We start from the raw sequence: 20,593 nt of genomic DNA on the forward strand, positions 1-20,593 counted from the left end.
TGAAAATGGATATTTGGTCAGATTACATGATACAGATTGTGCTAGTTTATTTTTCACATGATTCGTCAAAATCTGAGGGTGCCTTCGTCTCTGTACAAATGGTGACCGTCATGCACTGGAAAATAGATGACTTTTTTTTGAGAGAGAGATTAGCATAGAATGTCCCATTAAACAAATGCTAATTGACATCCTCTAGAAAATATAAGCATAGCTAGTTTCAACAAAAGTTGACATTTGAAAACCCCTGAAACTTGGTTATGATATTAATACGCTGTAAGATGTAACGATATGGAGAAGGTAGATAGTGGAAGATTTGCATGTTAGCTTTTCAAAATACAAAACTAACTCAACTCTGGTTTAAAAAAATAAAAGTAGACAAAGATGCTGCGAAAGTAAAGAAAGTATAACATTTCCTTAGACCCAAAGGGAAATGAGCTGAAGTTTGCAGGGACCAGACTTCCTCAGGAATTACTGAATGATGACTATTGCAGGTGGACTTGAAGGAGAACCACTCATATTAAACAACAGGTTTCAACAATAACATTATGCACATATTTTCTCTTAAGCTTTGGAACCAAAACTTGTGTTTCTCTTAACATGCACACACTGTGAGCAACACTAAAATTCATCTCATTCAATACAAATAACATTCTGTGTTGAAGAAATAGTAAGGGTTAGTGCATAGAACAACAGTGCAGTCATATCCCAAAGCATAACCTTAAGACTGTCATGGTCCATGACGTTGATACAGACACGTTAGGTTTGTTGCCGAAGTTGTAGATCTAATTCATCATGCATCAAAGTTTTCGGAATCAAATTCTGGACATCCAACTGTGAAAAGTGAAAAGTCTTTTAAAATCTGATTTCGTTTGAAGCAACTAGCTCTGAGTTTTGAAATCCTCTTTTCGAATGCGTCCTCACCAGCATGAAAAACTGCCTTTTTGTTGTTGATGTTAGCACACTAACACCATTGATACGATCATAATAACACTGATAAAACAAGAATAAAAACAGTAACCGTTACAAATGAACGTTTCCTGCAGTGCTGTGGACTATTTCCTCTTGCACACTCAAATCAAAATAATTTATAATAGCTATTATATATGTAATGGAATATGCAGTTCTCTTAGCCAAATATAGATACAATAAACGTGTGTCCTCTCAAAAATGGACACATATTGGCTTTCAGTAATATTGTCTAGTCATCTTGGCAGTACTTTAATTGATGAATAAATCACCCTGGTACTTAAATTTGGTCTTGATGTGAAATATATATTAAAATTCACTCTGATGGATGTAACTGAATTGAATTCATTTGTACTAATTATCTCTTTTTTTAAATAAAAGCAGGTTCATATTCATAAATGTGGAACATTTAACTTAAATAGAGAACCATTTTAAACATGTGACTATGATAAGGCACTACCAGTGTAAATGATCCATTGTTATTGTTTTAAACGTGTCATGTTCAGATAGTTTGTGGCATTTGGACTTCCAAACCTGATTTAAAGCATCTGTTTTGGTAAGTTTAATAATAATAATAATAATAAAAACTATTTAAATGTTACTGCAATCAGTACTTTTTGTAACTTATATGCACTGACAACTCACTCACATAGTATAAATATCAATCAATACATTGACAGTTTTATATATATATATATATATATATATATATATATATATAAAATGTGCTAATATGCATAATAACATTTTGTTTTATACTTGATATCATATAGGAATAATGAGACGATATAATTACAGTGAGAATATCTCTAATACTTGAGTGGATTTAACCTTGAAGGTGTGGTTCACTTTAATATTGCACATTTGTTTTTAAACAAATCTCCATGTTCAGCTTGTTCATCTGTGATAGATATGCACGTATATATCTAAGTGTGTGTGCTACAGATAAACGAACAGCATACTAGCATAAGCACCAATACTTCGGCTGTGGCAGAATTTCATTTTAAGTGAGTCTGTGGATCTACTATCCACAAACTGGTGACAAAAACAGTGGAAACTTTAAACCTGGACTGCATTCCTCAATGAACCGGGGCCGGGGGGTTGTCTGGTGTTGAATGAATTCTGAGATGTAAAAGTACCGTTAAATAGTTTGACTGTTGTCTCCTCCCTTGCTTTTGGCATCTCATTGGTCTGTCGAATCGGTCCAGACAGCACACGCGATCTCATTGGTTCTGTTGGCTGGTTGCCAGAGTTTGAATCCACCCCAAATATGACTCGACAACTTTCAGCTATATGAATGGAGCTACAATTTGTTGTGACAGTTCTGTATCCCAGCTGCCCTCCCTCTCTGTCTGGCTGTTAAACTGTGTGCTGTCGAGAGAAATCAAACAGACTCTTGAGCTGTGAGCAACAGAAAGAGACTGTCACACTGATCAGATGCAGGTCTCCGTGTGTGATGATGTGGCCCTCGGTCCAGAGGAAGGTTTTATGTTGCATAGTGATCAAAACTGCCCAGGTATTCCAGCGCTGCTCGATAGCAGAACTGGTACTGCTCCTGTGGAGGGCGCGCACACACACACACACAAACACAAACAAACATTATTTGAGCCGAATCTCAGAGTGCTGATCAGTATACTACTGAAAAAAGAAAATGGTAAATTAAACTTTGTACATTTTTGTGATATTAGAAATCCATAATTATGAGAAATAAAGTCAGTTTTATATGCAAGGTGAAGAAACAATTATGCAAAATAGTCGCAATTCTGTGATAGTCGTAAGTTGTGAAGATACAAATATCCTAAATAATATCACATTTACTAGAAAGTCAATTTTGGGATATAAAGCCATTATAAGGAATAATAAAGTCACAGTTATAAGAAATAGTCAATTATGAAATGTAAAGTCACAATAATGAGAAATATATCCATAATTGTGAACCTGGATCACAAAACTGAATAAATAAGCTTTCCATTGATGTATAGTTTGGATCGGACAATATTTGGCCGAAATACAGTACAACTATTTTAAAATCTGGGATCTGAGCGTGCAAAAAAAATCGAATTATTGAGAAAATTAAGGCACTACCAGTGTAAATGATCAATTGTTATTGTTTTAAACGTGTCATCTAATGTTTTTTCAAGTTTGGTGCCATTTGGACTTCCAAACCTGATTGAAAGCATCAGTTTTGGTAAGTTTGGTAATAATAAAAACACTTATAACTTCACTCACGTAGTATAAATATCAATCAATACACTGACAGTAATGTGTTAATATGCATAATAACATTTTGTTTTATACGTGATATCATAGGATTAATGATGAGATGATATAAAGCTGTCCAAATGTAGTTCTTAGCAATGCATATTAGTAATCAACAAATTTTAATATATTTATGGTAGGAAATTTACAAAATATCTTCATGGAACATGATCATTACTTAATATCCTAATGATTTTTGGATTAAAAGAATAATCTATAATTTTGACCCATACAATGTATTTTTGGCTATTGCTACAAATATACCCCAGCGACTCAAGACTGCCTTTGTGCTCCAGGGTCACAATTATTATAATTAAGTAATTGTAATTATGAAATATATAGTCTAAGTTTCAAAATAGATGCAATTAGGAACTATAAAATTGCTGTCACATTTGTGAGAAATAGTTGCAATAAGAGATAAGAAGTAACAAAAACAAGTAATAAAGCAGTTATAAGATGTAAAATCACAGTTGTGAGAAACAGACCAATGGCTTTGCATGTTTAGCTACGGAATATTCAATATTTGAAAAATGCTTGTACTAGTCTAAATCCGTTCTGGAACTGACAGTAGTATAAGTAGAAAGACTTGAGTACTGCATCGTGCATCATGTGGGTTGCAGTGTGCAAGCTTACCTCCGTCTGCACCATGGCTGGTCTTTGAGTACGCAACATTTTGACAGTCTGGAAGATGTCTACCACTCCTTCATAACGCATCCTCTCCAGAACTATACTCAGAGTGATAAATACACCTGTCCTCCCAACACCAGCGCTGCACAAACACATCACAGAAAACAGTACACCGAGCCATACATTAAGATCATTTGATTCATCTGATTGGCATTTTGAATCATGATTTTTTTGTTTTATATATACAATGACTACCTGTACTATAAACATATAATCAAGTCATTTGATTCAAATCTATATATTTCATTTTCTATAGACTCGGTAGCTAACTTTGCAATAAGAAGTAGAACATACAGTCAAGGGAGTTAATTATCACAAAATAAACCCCTTGTCAAACGCTTTCATAAATCAGTCTCTTGCTGAAGACGGATTACTTAATTGAACACTTAACATGAAAAAAAGGCTGAAACACATTGTCAATTCTCTACCTGCAGTGTACTGTGATGGGCCCGTCCTGACCAAACTGCTCTTTTGTTTTGTGCACTTGACCGATGAAATCGATGAAGCCTTCACCAGATTTTGGCACGCCCTGCTCTGGCCAATCCGTGAACTGAAACTGCCGGACTGTTCTAGACTGACCGTCCTAGTAGAGAAACACATCATGAGAGACAGACAGTGGCTGTTTCATCCAGAGGTCTGTGGAAAAGTTATATAAACCATGGAATTGTGTTTCAAGCATTATATAATACAGTAATAATGAGTGTTTTAATATACCCTTGCGTCTGTGACTTTAAACTCTCGCAGTATATACTGAGGCATGTTGTACTCAGCCATGGGATCCACCACGAAGTACTGATAGCGTGCTGACCTGTCCGATGGCCAGTACTGATGACATTTCTCCTGCATAAGAAAAACAATTCACACATTCATCACCATTACTATCGTTATCTGAAACTCAAATGATTTCTAACATTTTGTTAACTGAATTGAAGCTGAAATAAAATGGAAAACTGGATAAATAAAAATGGAAATTAAATGAAAATGAGAAATTTTCAACTAAAATAAGCTGAACCACTGAAAAAGTCAAACAAAAAATAAATGAAACCCAAAGAGTAACATTAAAAAAGAGCTAATTCAAAAATTTATAAAAACTATAATGGTATATGAATACTAAAATAACACTAATTAGCATTTGTACCACTTTACAATGAACAATGATGTGTGTGTGTGTGTGTGTGTGTGTGTGTGTGTGTGTGTGTGTGTGAACTAACCCTTCCCATTTCTCTGAGTTTAGTAAGCATGACCACTATGGTAGAATTGTGTTCCCAAAGCATCCTCCAGTAATCTTCAACTGTCTCAGCCAGCGGCCCCTGAGTCGCAATATACGCCCGCTGCTGCCTAGAGTGATGAGAAGGAAATGAAAACTTCACGAGCTGAGAATTTCACCAGCTTACAGATATTGATGTTTCAGAGGCTTGCTTTATTTTATATATTCTAATAAATATATAAAAAAAGGAGGAATTGCAATGTACCTGTAGCCATCTATAAAACTGCCATTGACATAGTCTGAGCCCTCCACTCCTCTGATTGGTTGCAGACACACACGTGTGGTCTCATATGGCATGATATTGACCAATCGGTTTTTGAACTTATTGCACGGAAGGCTGGCATTGACGAATCGGGAGTTATGAGCTTTGGCATTAGCTAACCGCTGAAAAAGGGATCCAGAAATAGAAATAAGCAAATGATTTTTACATTTTTTACAATTTAAGCAACAGGAAATAATACAGTATTTTATGTATTATTTATAAAACAAATGAAGCAAATGAAAACTTTTTTTCTGTTATATTTAGTTTTCTAAATGGTTAAAGTCTCAGTAAATTGGTTAAAAAGTAACAAATTACGTCATATTGTTACTTTTAAATTCTCGAGTTTCATTGGTGGGATGCACTCACTTTAAACTCCTGCTCCATTCCGCTGATGTGCTCCGGCGGTTCTGTCTGTGACAGTCTCTGGATGTAAGCGTAAAGGGTCCGTGCAGGAACCTCGGTGTTGCCGCAGTACACGGCCTCCAGCAGAGCTTCATAAATAAAGACGTACTGCTCCTCTGTCTGCACCATGTAGTTTCGCTGAGATCGCATCAGAGTCACGTGACCATAAACATCTATCGTCTTCTCCTGCTTCACACGCTCCAACATGGCATCAATCACAATGAAGCAGCCCGTTCGGCCCACACCAGCACTGAGAGAGAGAGAGACAGAGGGAGAGAAAGAGAGAGAGAGAGAGAATGCTTCTGTCACAAGCACTCACATTCCAGCATAAAGAATCAGAATCAGAATCAGAATCAGAATGAGCTTTATTGCCAGGTATGTTTACACATACGAGGAATTTGTTTTCGTGACAGAAGCTCTGCAGTACAACAGAATGACAGCGACAGAACATAAAACACATAATAATAGAATAAAAAAAATACAAAAAAAAGAAAAAAATACAAAAAAATACTAAAAAAAAATACAAATAAGTAGATAGATAAAGGTAAAGGTTGAATTAAAGCTATAAAATCATTTTTTGGCAATTTTCTCTCACAGAATATTTTCAAAGTGTAATATCAGATTAAAGAAGAACGAGAAACACAAATGATATATATCTTTTATAATTATATATTTCAAAATAATTATAAGTATTATTATTTATTTTTCTTCTTTCTCCATGCATTTTCCACTATTCTGTTATAAATGAAAAATATAGAATAATTACATTTATTTAACAGAAAAACTTACTAATGACTAATATTGGCCATGTGAAAAAAGTCAACTAAAATGAGAAAAAGATTGCAATGAGGAAAACAACAGGAAAGAGTTGAGGGGAGCTTTCTCACAGTTTTAAGGCATTTTATGTTTTTCTGGATGTCTTTTGTATTCTGATATGTAATTACATTTTTCTTGTCTTAGTTCATTTATAATAAAAATTAGCAACGTATATAGTTATGTTGCTTTTGTTGGTGTAAAAAAAAGGTAAAACCAATGATTCAATGCTCCCTACAGATTAAGAGACATTTCATAGCTGCAGGATTTAACAACAGTCTTACCTTTTTATGTCTGACAGGATATAAATGTGTTAACTCAATTCTGTACTAGTTACCTGCAGTGGACCACAATGGGTCCGGCGTCTGGGGGGTTGCAGGCTTTGACCCGTCTGAGGAAGCCCAGGAAGAGAGTGGGGTGTTCAGGTACCCCTTGATCTGGCCACGCTGTAAACTGGAACTGACGAACCTCCCTTTTCTCGCCACTCCCACTCTGCACACAGGAACAACCCAATTCAGAACATGTCCGTACCACACACTACCGACTCCACTGATAGCAGACATTCTGACAGTCTTTTCAAGGGTTTCTATATAGTGTTTATGTGCTTATCACTGCTGCTTTGTTACCTTAATAAGAGCAAAAGTCCTGACGCAGTAGGTTGCGAGCTCCACCGTGTCCAGTAAAGTGACTTGCATCAGTCCGTATGTCTCTGTGCCTCTGCTGGGCCAGTACTGATCACATTTATTCTGCACACAGTTCAACAGACACTTAGTAAACATCTCATTGCTGCATATGTCTCAATGTCAAAGACAACATTACAGGAGAGCTGAAGAACCAGCTGAGATCAACACTGACAGTCAGCTGCCCTCCAGCATGGCCGCTTTCCATCAATAACAGTACTCACATGGCTATGTGTCAGTCCGCTCCCTAACTAGTAAGTACACTACCAAGGGAGTGGATTGCCTCATCAAAATCATTCCAATGCACTGAACAGTTCACTCCATAGAAATGAACAGAATGCCTTTTAACCTATTTCGAACAAATTCTCATCAAAGGGAATTAGGGAATAGACTGAGACAGACCCTTTGAGAGTGCATTTCAGCATGCAGTGATAGTGGGATAACCAGCCAAAAATTCAAGTTACGCTTTGCCAAAATGTGTCTCAGAAGTCAGTGAGGGAAAGAGGAAGCGAGAAGAGACAGATCAGAAAAAGAGCGAGTAGATGTGTAGAAGGATGAGTGGGGAAAGAGGTGAGACACGGAATATCAACCATTCAAGTGAAAAAGTGAGAGTGCTCCAATTAGCCAAGTGAGACGTCTTGCCTTTGAGAAGAAATACGAAGGCATCTGGAGAGTAATAGACAAACAGCATAAGACTTACTCTGCTCCGTAACACCACACAACACTCACCGAGAAATACGGAAAATATCAATGCTGTGTTTGATCAAAAAAGTTAGTAAGGTTAGTATGTGTGTGTTTTTATAGGTTTGATTAAGTGTTGTAGTATGTCAGCAGTTCTGTTCCAAAATCTAGTCGGCTGCCTACCTAGAAAGCTTTTCTAAATTTTAATGTAAGAATGTTTTTGGTGGGTTGCATAATTGACAAACCACCAAATAAAAAAGACAAAAAATCTATTGCATTTAATATATCACAGTGATTGGATAGTGAGCATGATGAACAATAAGACAAGTATGAGACAAAAATGCCAGCAATTTCTGACATGGTTTTGAATTCGTTTTATTATATCCTGCCTGCGGTTGGACTAATATCTTACAGAACAGAGATATCACTCACAGTAACATAAACTTCTCTGACATGTATTCACTCAACTGTTGTACTTCACGTAAGATAGATCATGTGACGGATCACTGATTTCATTCACATTGGTAGTTGCCTAGGGTCCTCTTTTTCTGGCCTGGATTTCTAAACTGCCAAAAATAAATACATTTTTTTCATATTGTTTTCATAAGGTAGTGACTGAAGATAATGGCTATTAAATAGTACGACCAATAGTATACGTGCATTGCACATAAGTGACCACTCTTTGCATGAGAGAAGGTGGGATCTACAGAGAAATACTAAGTAATGCACATGTGTCTCCGTGTCTGGTCTGTGTATATCTGGGTGTCCACTAGTGGTCTCACTTCACCATATAGTGACCCCACTGCAGGTACTACATTTCCGAAACATTTGTCTGGATTCATCACTGTTAATTGCACTCAGCTGTTCCCACTTTCATTGTTTTCACCTGTCCATATATACCCTGTTTGTTTCTATCATTTTCATGGAGTCCTTGGTTTATGTCACCCTGCTTTTTTGTGTTCTCTAGTGTTTTTCGTGTTTCTTGTTTTGGACTGCCTTTCTGTTATTGACCTTTTGCCTGTTTGGATTTAGATTTTTGGATTCCCCTATTAAAACACTGCAACTGGATCTCTCGTTTTGTGTGTGCTTCCGTTACAACATACATCTACACATAATGCATAAGGATATATCACTAGGAAAGCAGAGCAAAAACCCAGACATTTTAGGCAATTTAGAAAAAAAGGGGGATCTATGGTCACCTTATAGTCACTCCCATAATGTTGAAGCTCATTTGCAAACAGTTAAAATTTATTCAACTTTGTTCATTCCCTGGACACATCATCATTCTGCTGAACATCACCCGAAATCACTGTTTAACTGAAAGGGCATTAGTTTTCGTTAGCTGGATGACAATAGAAGTATGTTTTGTGTGCATTTATTTCAATGTGCTGACTATATACTGTAGATAGGTGACAACAAGGATGCTTACTAGATTTCGGAACGAAGACTGCGTGTGTTTCTGTCTGGAAAAGAATGACTCCACATGACTCGAGTGTGGTGTGTATCTGTGTGATTTAGTGCTCTCACCCTGGATTTCTCCTCAAGTTTGGTGATCATGATGATATTTGCCGTGTGTTGTTCCCACACCAACCTCCAGAAGTCACTAAACGTGTCTGGCATGGGGCCCTGGGTGGCGATGTATGCGCCCTGTCGGCGATAGCCATCTATGAAGTTGGCGTTGATGTAGTCCCCTCCAGGAACACCTGCATAACAAGAAGAAAGGACAAAAACTGCATCACTTTCAAACTAACAAGAGAAAAAAAATCTATAAACTCAACATGCCTTTCATAAAATCTAAAGTTCTATTATTAAAGCTTCAGATCTCAGAAGTGCAATGTGTATGTGATTTTAACTGGAAAAGACAAGATCTGATCTTAAATATTCCGCAAATGTATCTAATATTTATAATGTTTTATTTTATTTCAGCTTTATTTCATGCACCAAAAAAAAATAGTGCTAGTTTTATTTTTAGTTTACAATAACAACACTGCTACAGTATGTGTTCATTAAGAACTAACAAAAATATGAATGGGTAATAACGTTCTCACAATTGATTTCCCATTATAGCACCTCTTTAAGATTCAAAAATGTGATATTTCACTCAAATACACAGAAACAGCAGTCCTGACATACTGAGCACACACACACGCTCTCACCATCATTGTTGGAGAGAGCTACTCTGGTGTGGTCGTAGGCGATGACGTTGGCATATCTGTTCTTTGGCTTGTTAATCTCAAGGTTAGAATGTTCCCATGAGAACTGCTGCCCGGGATCAATAGACTGCAAGAGAGAAGCGCATCATACTGTACTGTACTTCACATTACAAACATCACACGGCCTGTGCAATGAAACCAGCACTCACACAAAGAAAAGTACTCAGAGGGTGTTATAGTGGTGTAGCCTATGTAAAAATGTGGTGGTAATATACATCATGTTTTTAATGTACATGTGTGGGGTGTGAATGTTTGTGCATTTGTGTGTGAGATCTGACCTCATACTCTTGAGAGAACCTCAGGCTGTCATTGGCTTTCATCCTCTCTACATGAGCTGGCAGTTCTGAGACGGACACTGGAGGGTGGCTGGTCATGCCTGTCAATCACGTGACACAAACACACCACTTCAGACGCTGAGAACACAGCACACTACTGGACAGAGAGCGCACTGAGCAGTGTGAGGGAATGTTAGTGATCTCATCTATGTTTTTGCACTAGCATTCATGCATGTATGTGTTTTGAGGAGAAAACTGCTAAAAGAAGTTAACACTGTAAAGCCGATATAAAAAAAAAAAAAATCATTTAACAGTTTTTTTTTAATGGCACAGTTTATTCGACAATAAAAAACATCTAAAATGTGTTATGAAATAAGAGAATTTGAAGCTCATACTCGAGAAAGGGGGAAAAAACACCTCAGTTTTATTTAAAAGCCCAAACTGTGAATAAATATGCAATTTGGTGAAGTCACTGGTTTTTATACGGCCAAAAGTAAGATGAAAAACTAGTTTTAAATGTAAATGAATGAGTTTTTTATAACAGTAAAGCAGTCTACTTACAAAAAATGCAAATACCCTCCAAATAAAAGATATTTATATAAGATATTTATATAATAAAATATATTTAAATGCTTAGATTTATGATGAAAGCTCTGTAGTTTTGGGGGTTATATAATATTTTTGGGGAACATTTAATATTTGATACTTACATTTTAACATGATTTTTCTAAAAATAAAAAAACATAATGATACGTGGAAAATCAAGTAAACCTAGCTGCTTCAGTCCAGTAAGTGTCCATCCTGAAATATTGCTACATATATAAAAGTTATTCTCGCGTTTACTTTATTCAAATTAGTAAATATTTCGCAACAGAAAGACACACGTACCATGACCCCAAGGGGAAAGTTTTTCAGTTTTGATCACGCTGATAATTTAGAGGCCTAATTTCAAGCTAAAGTGATACACTAGGCATCTATAAACTCAAATAAAAGTTTTATTTAAATAGAAAATCTCATAGTCTGGTGAAGAGCTGTAGGTCATTGGAAATGAATTTAAATTTTTTTCCCTACTAAACAGTAAACAGTAAGTAAACAGCCTCGCAGAATTTTTTTTTTTACAATTATTTCATGATATATGTTTTGTTTTGTTTTTTGTAGGAAGGGACTGGTCTCCACCCAGACACATATTCCCATCTAAACACATCTAAAATCTTTAGAAATAAAATCTGAACTACACTGAATGTGCGCAGAGGAGGGTATAGATTACAAGACGGTCAGAAGTATTAGACGAGATGAAATAAGCAAAGAGACAGCTGAATCAGATCAAATTAAACTTAAAGCAGAAATCAATTTTGCTGCATTTAGAATATCACTGAGAAGAGTTCAGTTCAGGTCTGCAGTAGTTTCCTGTTCAGCAAAGCCAAGATCAACATTGATTCAACACTGAATTACTGTAATCTTTAATAGAGCTGGCTTTATTTAGTTATAATTGTGTGCACGTCTGTGTGTGTAGATCAGTTTTTGCCATTATGGTGGGGACTAAATGTCCCCAAAAGGATAGTAAAACTTGAAATCACCTACAGTACATTGTGGAGGCCAGCCAATGGCCCCCATGAGAAAACATCTTAATATAACACTAAATGACTTAATGAAAAGCTAAAAATGCAGAAAGCTTGTGTGAGGGTTTAGAGGTTAAGGGATATAAAACATCACTGGCTAAATATACAACAAAGAAGTCAGTGGAAAGTCCAACACATGCTGGTTACTAAAGCCAAAGCGGTTACTGAATATGTGATGATGACAGTTAAGCATTCAGTACAGACTCCCAAAACCACAACTAACTTGATAACCGTCGATAACCGATGATAGATGCACGCAAACCTAGGAAAGAGACAACACTGCGTTGATACAGACAGTGTGTGTGCAGCAACGGGGGACTGAAAGTCGATTCTTCAGCACTCTGTACCTGTGTGTGAGTGTGTTTGTGACATGTCTTTTCATCAGCATATTACCAGCCGTTGGGAAGTTGATTCTACGCAGCTCCACTGGGTCAGATGGATGCTGGGAACTCATGGCTTTACTGCTGCTGGGAAAGCTGCACTTCCTGCCCTCCAGCTCTGCCCGCTTCCTGTAACATCACACGCGCTGGAGCATTAAAGCAACACTCACTTAGCAGGAAATAGTTTCTATTGCATTTCAGTCATAATTAGATTGAGAGAGAAACATAATACACAGACCTGTCTGGTTTGCTGGTTTGTGCACGGATAAAGCGAGGGGAGAAAAAAGAATTAGGGATAAATAAAATCAGCTTCTGCTGAAGTAAAATAGAGAGCATCTATCATTTCCATCCCTTTGCTTATCACCCTTTCATTCCTTTCCGTTTCCATTCAAATGAGTGAATATTGATTCATTCAAAAGGGTTTACTCGAATGAATGATTCACTCACAAATGCTCCGTTTTTTAAGTTTACTCAAGCAATAGCTAGGAGATACAACAATTCAGAAATACGTAGAGCAGAGCAGAATTAAAATGTATGATTTTTCTATTTTAAATATTTAAATTCCCATGAATGCCATCAAATTCTCAATCACTCTTCTGCTCAATCCTCTCTCTCTCACCTTTTAAAGAGGAGGATGAGGATGACGATGCTAATGATGAAGATGACGGCCAGCACGGGCCCCACCACCCACAGAAGCCCCTCCTCCTCGTCTACGATTGGCTGCGGCTCAACATCGGAGAACAGCACGACATCAGAGAATGGACTCGTGGAGTACAAGGTCTGTCAATCAAAGATTCAACAGACACAAAGCACTTTTTTTTAATGCATTTTATGTTTAGCCCCAAACATTTTGAGACATTCACTCCTTTAAAAATAATCAGTAATTTGAGAAAGGATGCACACACAATGATGAAATTATTATTATTATTATTATCATAATGGACCCCACAGTACTCCAACATGAGAGAGAAAAGAAAGACTTACGTTCTGGCCCAGCTCAAGAATAGCCAGCACGAAACACACACACTCCTGTCCGTTTACAAGAGGTCGGTTCATGAATGCTCCATACACACGTCCGTCTCCCAGTTTGAATTCAGATGGGAGATTCTGGAAATGAGCGCTGATGTACGGTTTTGCCTCCGCCTGCCTCCGTAGACGCACAGAGTGACCGGTGCCATTAATCTCCCTCAGCAGCTGGAGAAAGCAGAAAACAGGACAAGCACACCAGCTGAGTTAATCGTGTGCGACTTGATCAAATTGTACAAAATATTGAAATTACAACCTCAGCAAAAATGTATTACCTCATCAATGTTCATCTCATCTGGATCACTCCATAAATTCTGGAAGTTTCCTCCTCTCTGCCTCTTCAAAGGGACAACCACAATGTAGTAACCCCTTCAAATAAAAAACATGATATTATATTATTATGGGTGAAAGAAAAGTCTGGCTTATTTTTATAAAGTCCATTAAATATTTATGCATTCTGAAATGATACAATTCTGACAAAAATCATCAATGAAAATAAGTTTTACTTCAGCATATATATAGACTTAGGGTTTTAAATATATATGTGTGTATGTGTGTGTGTGTGTGGGCATGTTTTTGTGACATATCAGGACACAACTCTGTATAATGACATGGGTATGACACAGGTATTACAAGGAGAGGGTGACTTATGAGGACATAACCCATGTCCCCATTTTTCAAAACACTTATAAATCATACTGAATGAGGTTTTTTGAGAAAGTAAAAATGCACAAAGTTTCCTGTGAGGGTAGGGTTGGTGAAGGGTTGTAGAATATACAGTTTCTACATTATAAAAACCATTACGCATATGGGATGTCTCCACTTTTCACAAAAACAAACATGTGTGTGTGTGTTTATGTATATGTAGATTTTTTATGTATATTTTATTCTGCGAGGCTGCATTTCAGGAAAAAAGTTATAGTAAAAACTTCAACATTATTACAAATAAATATATTTTAGATTAATGAATTCTACATTATTACAATTATTTGAAAATTGTAAAAAAAATATATATATAAAAAAATCAAATAAATGCTGTTCTTTTGAACTTTCTATTCATCAAAATTCTGCATTCTTTACATAAAAATATTGAGAAACACAACTGCTTTCAACATCAGTATATTATAATGACAATATTACAAATAATACATCACTGACGACTGGAGTAATGGTTGTCGAAAATTCTGCTTTGCCATAGCAGGACTAAACAATACTACAATATCTTAAAATATTTTAAGAAAGAAAACTGTTCTTTTTAACTTTTTGAAAAGCTGACTTTCATTAGTATTTTCCTGACCTGACATTAGCCTGTCCCTGGACAGTGGGCAGCTGCAGGGTAGCGATGCTCTGAGAGCTGGTCTTGTCCAGCAGCTGGGGTTTCCCGGTCAGCAGGTTTGGAGCCGTCATGGCTTCTGCGCGGTGCTCCAGGCCTCCAGTGCCATCAGCTTTACTGGTCAACAGGAAGGTGTAGAGAGACTGGGGCTTCAGCTTAGTCACCAACTTCTGCCCGAGCCGCCCATCCACCTCCACACTCTCACCATCACCATATGAGATCTAACAGAGAGAGAGAAATCAGAAGAGCAAATAAGCAAAAAATGCATACTTAATCAGCCAAGACTACACGTGTTGTGGCATACACACACTCGAGGAGGGCAGAATTAGATTAAGACTGACACTTCACACACTTGCTAACATGCACACACTCACACATTTATACGAACACGTTTATATCAAACACAATTCCATCTCAATATGTTGCATGAAAGGGTGGTAATGGAGGAACAACACACACACACACACACACACACACACAAACACACCCACAAGTTTGTTTTTATACTGAGCTAATGATATCGTCTGTCGTCTAAGCCAGTGATTCTCAACCAGGGGTCCGGGGTCTACTAGGGGGCCAATTAGATTTTCAACAAAACCTGACCCATGCACACACACACAAACAAACACACACACATATGCATACACAGAAAAGTACTGTATTTTGCAGTACTTACAACGAGAGACAGTGCTTTATTACTGGTGGTCCGCGACTCCCAGCTCAGCAGCACTGAAGTCTTCATAGCAGCTTTCACTCTGAAGTTCACGGCAAACACTAATTAAGAAAGACAGAGAGAAAAACAACAGATCAAGACATCAATACTTCAGCTCACCCGAGCAGAACCTCTGGCCTCCAACATCGCTAAAGCATTCATGAAGAACATCAGAGAATATTTCCAGCTGTTTCTACTAAAAACATTTCCCACTTCATCAGGTTTACAGGAGAAAAAAGCTAGTCACTTTTTCTTCTCATAGTGCTGACAAGAATTCATCACCTTTACCACAGCAGTCTTACCAGATAATGGAGCAATCCATATTCACCTAGATCCATCTACAGAAAGATTCTCACCTTTTCTCTGCACTTAATGGACATCGCCAAATATGAGACTCAGACCCACAAAGACCAGACAGAAACAGAATAATGAAAATGTAGTGATTCTGTTTAGTAAGGGTTGCCTGAATGTAAATGTTTGTGTGTGAGGATATACAGTACGTGAGTCCTACCGTCCCGTGCTGGTTGTGTTTTGATGGATAAGGGGAGACTATAGGGCCCAGGGCCGTTTTTGCTAAGCAAACACACTCTCGCCACATACTCAGTATTTGGACTTAGGCCATTTAGAACCACTGTGGCCTCCGAAACGTCCGATTCCATGGTAATGTCTGTGCCGTTACCATAAGAGACAGCCCACCACACGCGGTAAACTTGGATACGCTCAGAGCTTTTTGGTGGCTCCCATCTCAGGATCACAGACGAGGAGTTGATGCCTTCAGCTGTCAAGTTGGCCAAAAGTGGAATGGGTTCCTGTGCGCTCACATTCTGAGCATCTGTTGTCCCCGGGGCTGTTACCATGTCATCTGTAGCTGTAGGCACCACGTTTGGTGTTAGAAGTGTGACCTGAGTGCTTGAACCGTAACCCCATATAGTACGGGCCGCAAGTCGGAGCACGTACAGCACCCCTGCGCTCAGAGATGAGACGGTGTCACTGTGTTTCTCAGCGTTTAGCTCCTGCACCATGAAGGAGTCTGAGGTCGGGTCGTCCTGGCCATATGAGAGCCTGTAACCCAGCACAGGGGATAGACCAGCAGGAGGAGGCTGACAATTTAGCAGCGCAGAACCATCCTCTGATGGAGCGACTGTAAGCAGGGGCAAACCTGGCACTGTGGAGTAGAGAACAATAATTTAGATCAACACTGAATATGCAGCACTGCAGCAAAGATATGTGTTGGGTAAGTGATACACTTGATTTTGTGGTTACTTCAACAATTAGTTCACCCAAAAATCCCCAAAAAAGCAATACGCAAAAGAAAAAAGTAGCTTTTCTATGGAATTACAATGAATTGGGACTGAAGATTTCAAATTTGAAAAATGACTAATTGAAATGTCCTTATGAATTAATTCACTGAAATACTGACATTCACCATAGCTTTAATGAGTGAAGTAACTCTTGGAGTTTTATCTGGTCACAAATTGGTTGAACTGTAAAGTCATGGACTCAGTATCTAATGAGATTCACAAAAGATCTTGACATCCACAAAAGTTTTCCTAGGTGCATTTTTAAGTTAATAGAAGTAGTATGCTTTCCAGTGAATTATTTGATGCAGTTGGGACAAAATCGGTTTGAATGTTTATCCAGTGGAGATCTATTCAGTTAAACCTTTGAACCAGTTCGCAAAATTGTTCTGAATGATTCATTTATGAAACACAGCTTAAAAAAAAAAAAAAAAAAAAAAAAAAAACACAACAACTCAATATTCAGTCGCAGTGGTTAAGAGCAACGGAAAGGAAGAATACCATTGAAAAGAGCAAAAGTGCAATCCTCAAATTTTCTCCTTTCATAAAGAAATATATATATATATATATATATATATATATATATATATATATATATATATATATATATATATATATATATATATATATATATACATCCTACTGGACAACATGTATTCATATCAGAGACTAAATAAGGATAACAAAATTTTTTTGCTGAATCACAATGCTCAATGAGAGAGACTGTTATTTTAGTACAGCATCTATAGAAGCTATTATTGTTATCTTATCAATTCGATTCACTTTATTGAAAAGTTATCAGATTACATTTTTTAGATCCCATTTTATCCCATTCAAGTACAGAAGCCTTACATGCCTACTGACAAGATGAAATAAGATTAACAACCAAGATAGCTGCAGAAGGAACTAATTTGCCTTGAAGGGACTTTTATTCATGTAAATATACATATTAAAATTTTGGGTCATGTTCAAAGTAGATATACTCACATATTGTTTCGACTCGTTCTGTGGCTGTTTACAAAAACAAGACACAGATAGTTCAAATTGAAGTAAATGCCAAGATGTAATATGATTATACACAACAACACAAAGAATAAAGGTCTACTGAGAATAAATAGTGTGAAAGGTTTACTGGAACAATTACATGGTGGTTTTAAGGCTCTTGGTTTTCGAGATTGTTATCAGAGGTTCTGTCCTAGCATGCGGATAATAAGCATATACTGATGTTATCTGATGATTTAGGCACATTAAAGTCCATTTAGAGAGCATTAGCTGAGCTAAGAAGCCTAATTACTGACAAACAAACAAAGTGATCATCCAGATCAAGTGATAGATGGGATCTGCATCATATTTCTAATATATGTGAGGGTTTCTTCAATTAGTGGCACTACTTGAAACCTTGAAAAATAAAAAACATCTATGAAACAACTATGTGATGAAAATATTCATCACATGTCCTTGATCAAAAATGTATCACGTCCTTGATCAAGTTCATTTTGATATATGCGATGGAGTGAATTTTTTTATATTTTGCGTGATGGTATTGACATTTTTCAAGTTTATACAGAATGAGTTGGATAAACCTTGTGCCTATTAACAAAACAGTTAGCTATCAGTAAATTATGTTTACATGTATTTACATATGCATTGAATTTTTTACACATGAATACACTGTAAATAAATATAAATACATACATATCTATTATACATTCCTTCAAATTTACAGGATTTTTTAAGTCACAGTCAAAATTGTGAAGTAGTTGTGCTTAAATTTTTAGCGTCCTCGATTAAAATATTCTTTATCTTTGTCATAATGAGAACAAGTCACCAAAAATAAACATCATGTTTCTAAAGAAGGTTTGCAGCACATAATGACTTCATAAGTGTTTGTGTGTGTGTGTGTGTGTGTGTGTGTGTGTGCGTGTGCGTGTGCGTGTGTGTGCATGTGTGATGTCTCCTACCTGCGGGTCTCTCAGTAGGAGTTCCTTCCATGCTGTCGCTCAGCAACTGGAGGTTTCCATGAGACTCTGGCAGAGGTGGCGTTTAAGACCCCCACATCCACACCCCGTGGTGGTGCACTGGGCACTAAAGGGCATTTTAGTAAAGGACATGCAGTCACAGCTGAGCTTTCCTTCCAGCTCACAGGAGAAGGACAGAAGAGGAAAAGAGCTTTTGGTGTCAGGGTTCAATTCATTGGAAAGAGCTTGTGGCATGAAAAGGGATCTGAGCAGGGTGCAAAAAAGCAATTATTTATGCAGATGGAAAAATCCTTAAAGCAGGAAATCCAAAGAGCATCTTGGGAAGTCAGGAATACTGCATTCAGTTGTTTCAGGATAAGGCAAATGTTGGGAGGACAAATGTGTCTTTGGTAGGCCAGGGGGTAAAATTAAGGCACTGTCATATAGACATACCATCTTCCTTTGTGCGGATCAATATCTCAAGCCCTTGACCTGTGTCAGTAAAGGCAGCAACTGTCATGGAGTACAGGGTCCCTTTCTTCAGCCCCTCTATCCGGTACCGGAAACAGTTAGACGGGATGTCCGAGATCATTTGTACAAGGTCTTTCTCCACTGCCACATATCGGATGGAGTATCCAGTTATGCTTGCATTTACATCTGTGAGGGGTGGAGCCCAGCTGAGCAATAGACTTGTGGAGGAGGGGCTTATGCATGTGACTTCCTGGGGAGGGGGTATGGACTCTGATTGGGTGGTTAGAGAAGTGGGCGGGTATAATCGTGTGTTGAAGCAGCGATGGTTAGTTTTAGTGTTGTTGTGAATGTGAATGTGTGGAAAGACGAGACAAAAAAAGACGGAATAGACATAAAATGCTGTGGTAAAATAAATTAAGACATCAAACTCCAAATGACCGGTCCACATATGGTAAACTGACATAAAAAAGAAACAAATACATTTAACATAAAACTTACTTGTGTGACTCCTTCTTTCCAGATCCTTTCCTGCTCTTACCTGCTCTCTACACTTAACCCATCCACCTACATCTGTCACCTTGTTAGACAGGAGGGATGACATTACCAAAAGCAGACTGCTTTGTGTTATACGCGAGTCTGTGGACCAGTTTTGGAGAGTTACTGACTAAACTCACTCCAATTTTCATTAACTTGACAGCTGTTTTTTTAGTTTAGTGTATTGCTTTCACAGTAAAAATCAATAATTGCCAACAGTAGCAATGTGTCCAAAATTCTGCAGCTGAGTGAACAAAGGTAATAAAAACATGCTCTCTTTAACTCTGCTCTTCCATGTCTAGCAAGGGGAAACTGATTCATATAAGTGAATCTGATCATACTGACAGGTACACAAAGAGGCTCATGACTAATTTATTTAAATCCCACTCCTTATTGTTATGTACAGTTCAAATTTTTATAAATATAAACTATAAATTGGGGTGTAGTTATAAGTTTATTATCTGTATTATCTATTTAATTATGATTAATTATTTTGTTTATTGTATTAATTACCTGTTAAATTTGAATGCTGTCATCCCATAGCTTTTATGTCCTTGTTCAAAAGTTTACAATCAGTGAGACGTTTGAATGTTTTTGAAAGAAGTATCTTACACTCACCCAGGCTGCATTTACTTGATGAAAAATCAAAACAGTAATGCTGTGAAATAATATTACAATTGAAAATATCTGCTTACTATTTTAATATATTTTAAAATGCAATTTTTTCTTGTGATGCCAAAGCAGAATTTTCAGCAGC

The 20,593-nt window shown here is 37.3% G+C and overlaps 2 protein-coding genes across 11 annotated transcripts in view; both read right to left on the reverse strand.

The window, feature by feature from the left end:
* Positions 1-1,696: 1,696 nt before the first annotated feature.
* The window catches only part of LOC113106515 (receptor-type tyrosine-protein phosphatase S-like), a 67,450-nt gene continuing 48,553 nt past the window's right edge, over positions 1,697-20,593 (reverse strand). For 6 of the 10 annotated variants that reach the window (XM_026268566.1, XM_026268549.1, XM_026268557.1 and 3 more), the window contains 20 exons: positions 15,540-15,637; positions 14,828-15,084; positions 13,806-13,899; positions 13,489-13,698; positions 13,124-13,284; positions 12,743-12,754; positions 12,518-12,633; positions 12,348-12,386; positions 10,509-10,606; positions 10,174-10,297; positions 9,545-9,720; positions 7,283-7,402; positions 6,994-7,148; positions 5,808-6,093; positions 5,385-5,563; positions 5,124-5,250; positions 4,627-4,752; positions 4,341-4,495; positions 3,859-3,994; positions 1,697-2,521 (listed from right to left, as the gene is read on the reverse strand). In XM_026268566.1, the coding sequence (XP_026124351.1) occupies positions 2,453-2,521; positions 3,859-3,994; positions 4,341-4,495; positions 4,627-4,752; positions 5,124-5,250; positions 5,385-5,563; positions 5,808-6,093; positions 6,994-7,148; positions 7,283-7,402; positions 9,545-9,720; positions 10,174-10,297; positions 10,509-10,606; positions 12,348-12,386; positions 12,518-12,633; positions 12,743-12,754; positions 13,124-13,284; positions 13,489-13,698; positions 13,806-13,899; positions 14,828-15,084; positions 15,540-15,637 (2,738 nt within the window). In that variant the 3' untranslated portion in view covers positions 1,697-2,452. The remainder of the gene's footprint in view (positions 2,522-3,858; positions 3,995-4,340; positions 4,496-4,626; positions 4,753-5,123; positions 5,251-5,384; positions 5,564-5,807; positions 6,094-6,993; positions 7,149-7,282; positions 7,403-9,544; positions 9,721-10,173; positions 10,298-10,508; positions 10,607-12,347; positions 12,387-12,517; positions 12,634-12,742; positions 12,755-13,123; positions 13,285-13,488; positions 13,699-13,805; positions 13,900-14,827; positions 15,085-15,539; positions 15,638-20,593) is intronic. The other 4 variants (XM_026268588.1, XM_026268577.1, XM_026268609.1 and 1 more) reach the window with 1 other exon arrangement.
* On the reverse strand, positions 15,648-20,283 carry LOC113106543 (receptor-type tyrosine-protein phosphatase delta-like). The gene is made up of 3 exons (XM_026268620.1): positions 18,835-20,283; positions 17,861-17,884; positions 15,648-16,740 (listed from the first exon to the last, which is right to left on the reverse strand). Exons 1-3 carry the CDS (start codon positions 18,863-18,865, stop codon positions 16,025-16,027), a joined length of 771 nt encoding a protein of 256 aa, XP_026124405.1. The 5' UTR covers positions 18,866-20,283; the 3' UTR covers positions 15,648-16,024.

The sequence above is a fragment of the Carassius auratus genome, chromosome 1 (assembly GCF_003368295.1).
Source record: "Carassius auratus strain Wakin chromosome 1, ASM336829v1, whole genome shotgun sequence".
Taxonomy (NCBI): domain Eukaryota; kingdom Metazoa; phylum Chordata; class Actinopteri; order Cypriniformes; family Cyprinidae; genus Carassius; species Carassius auratus.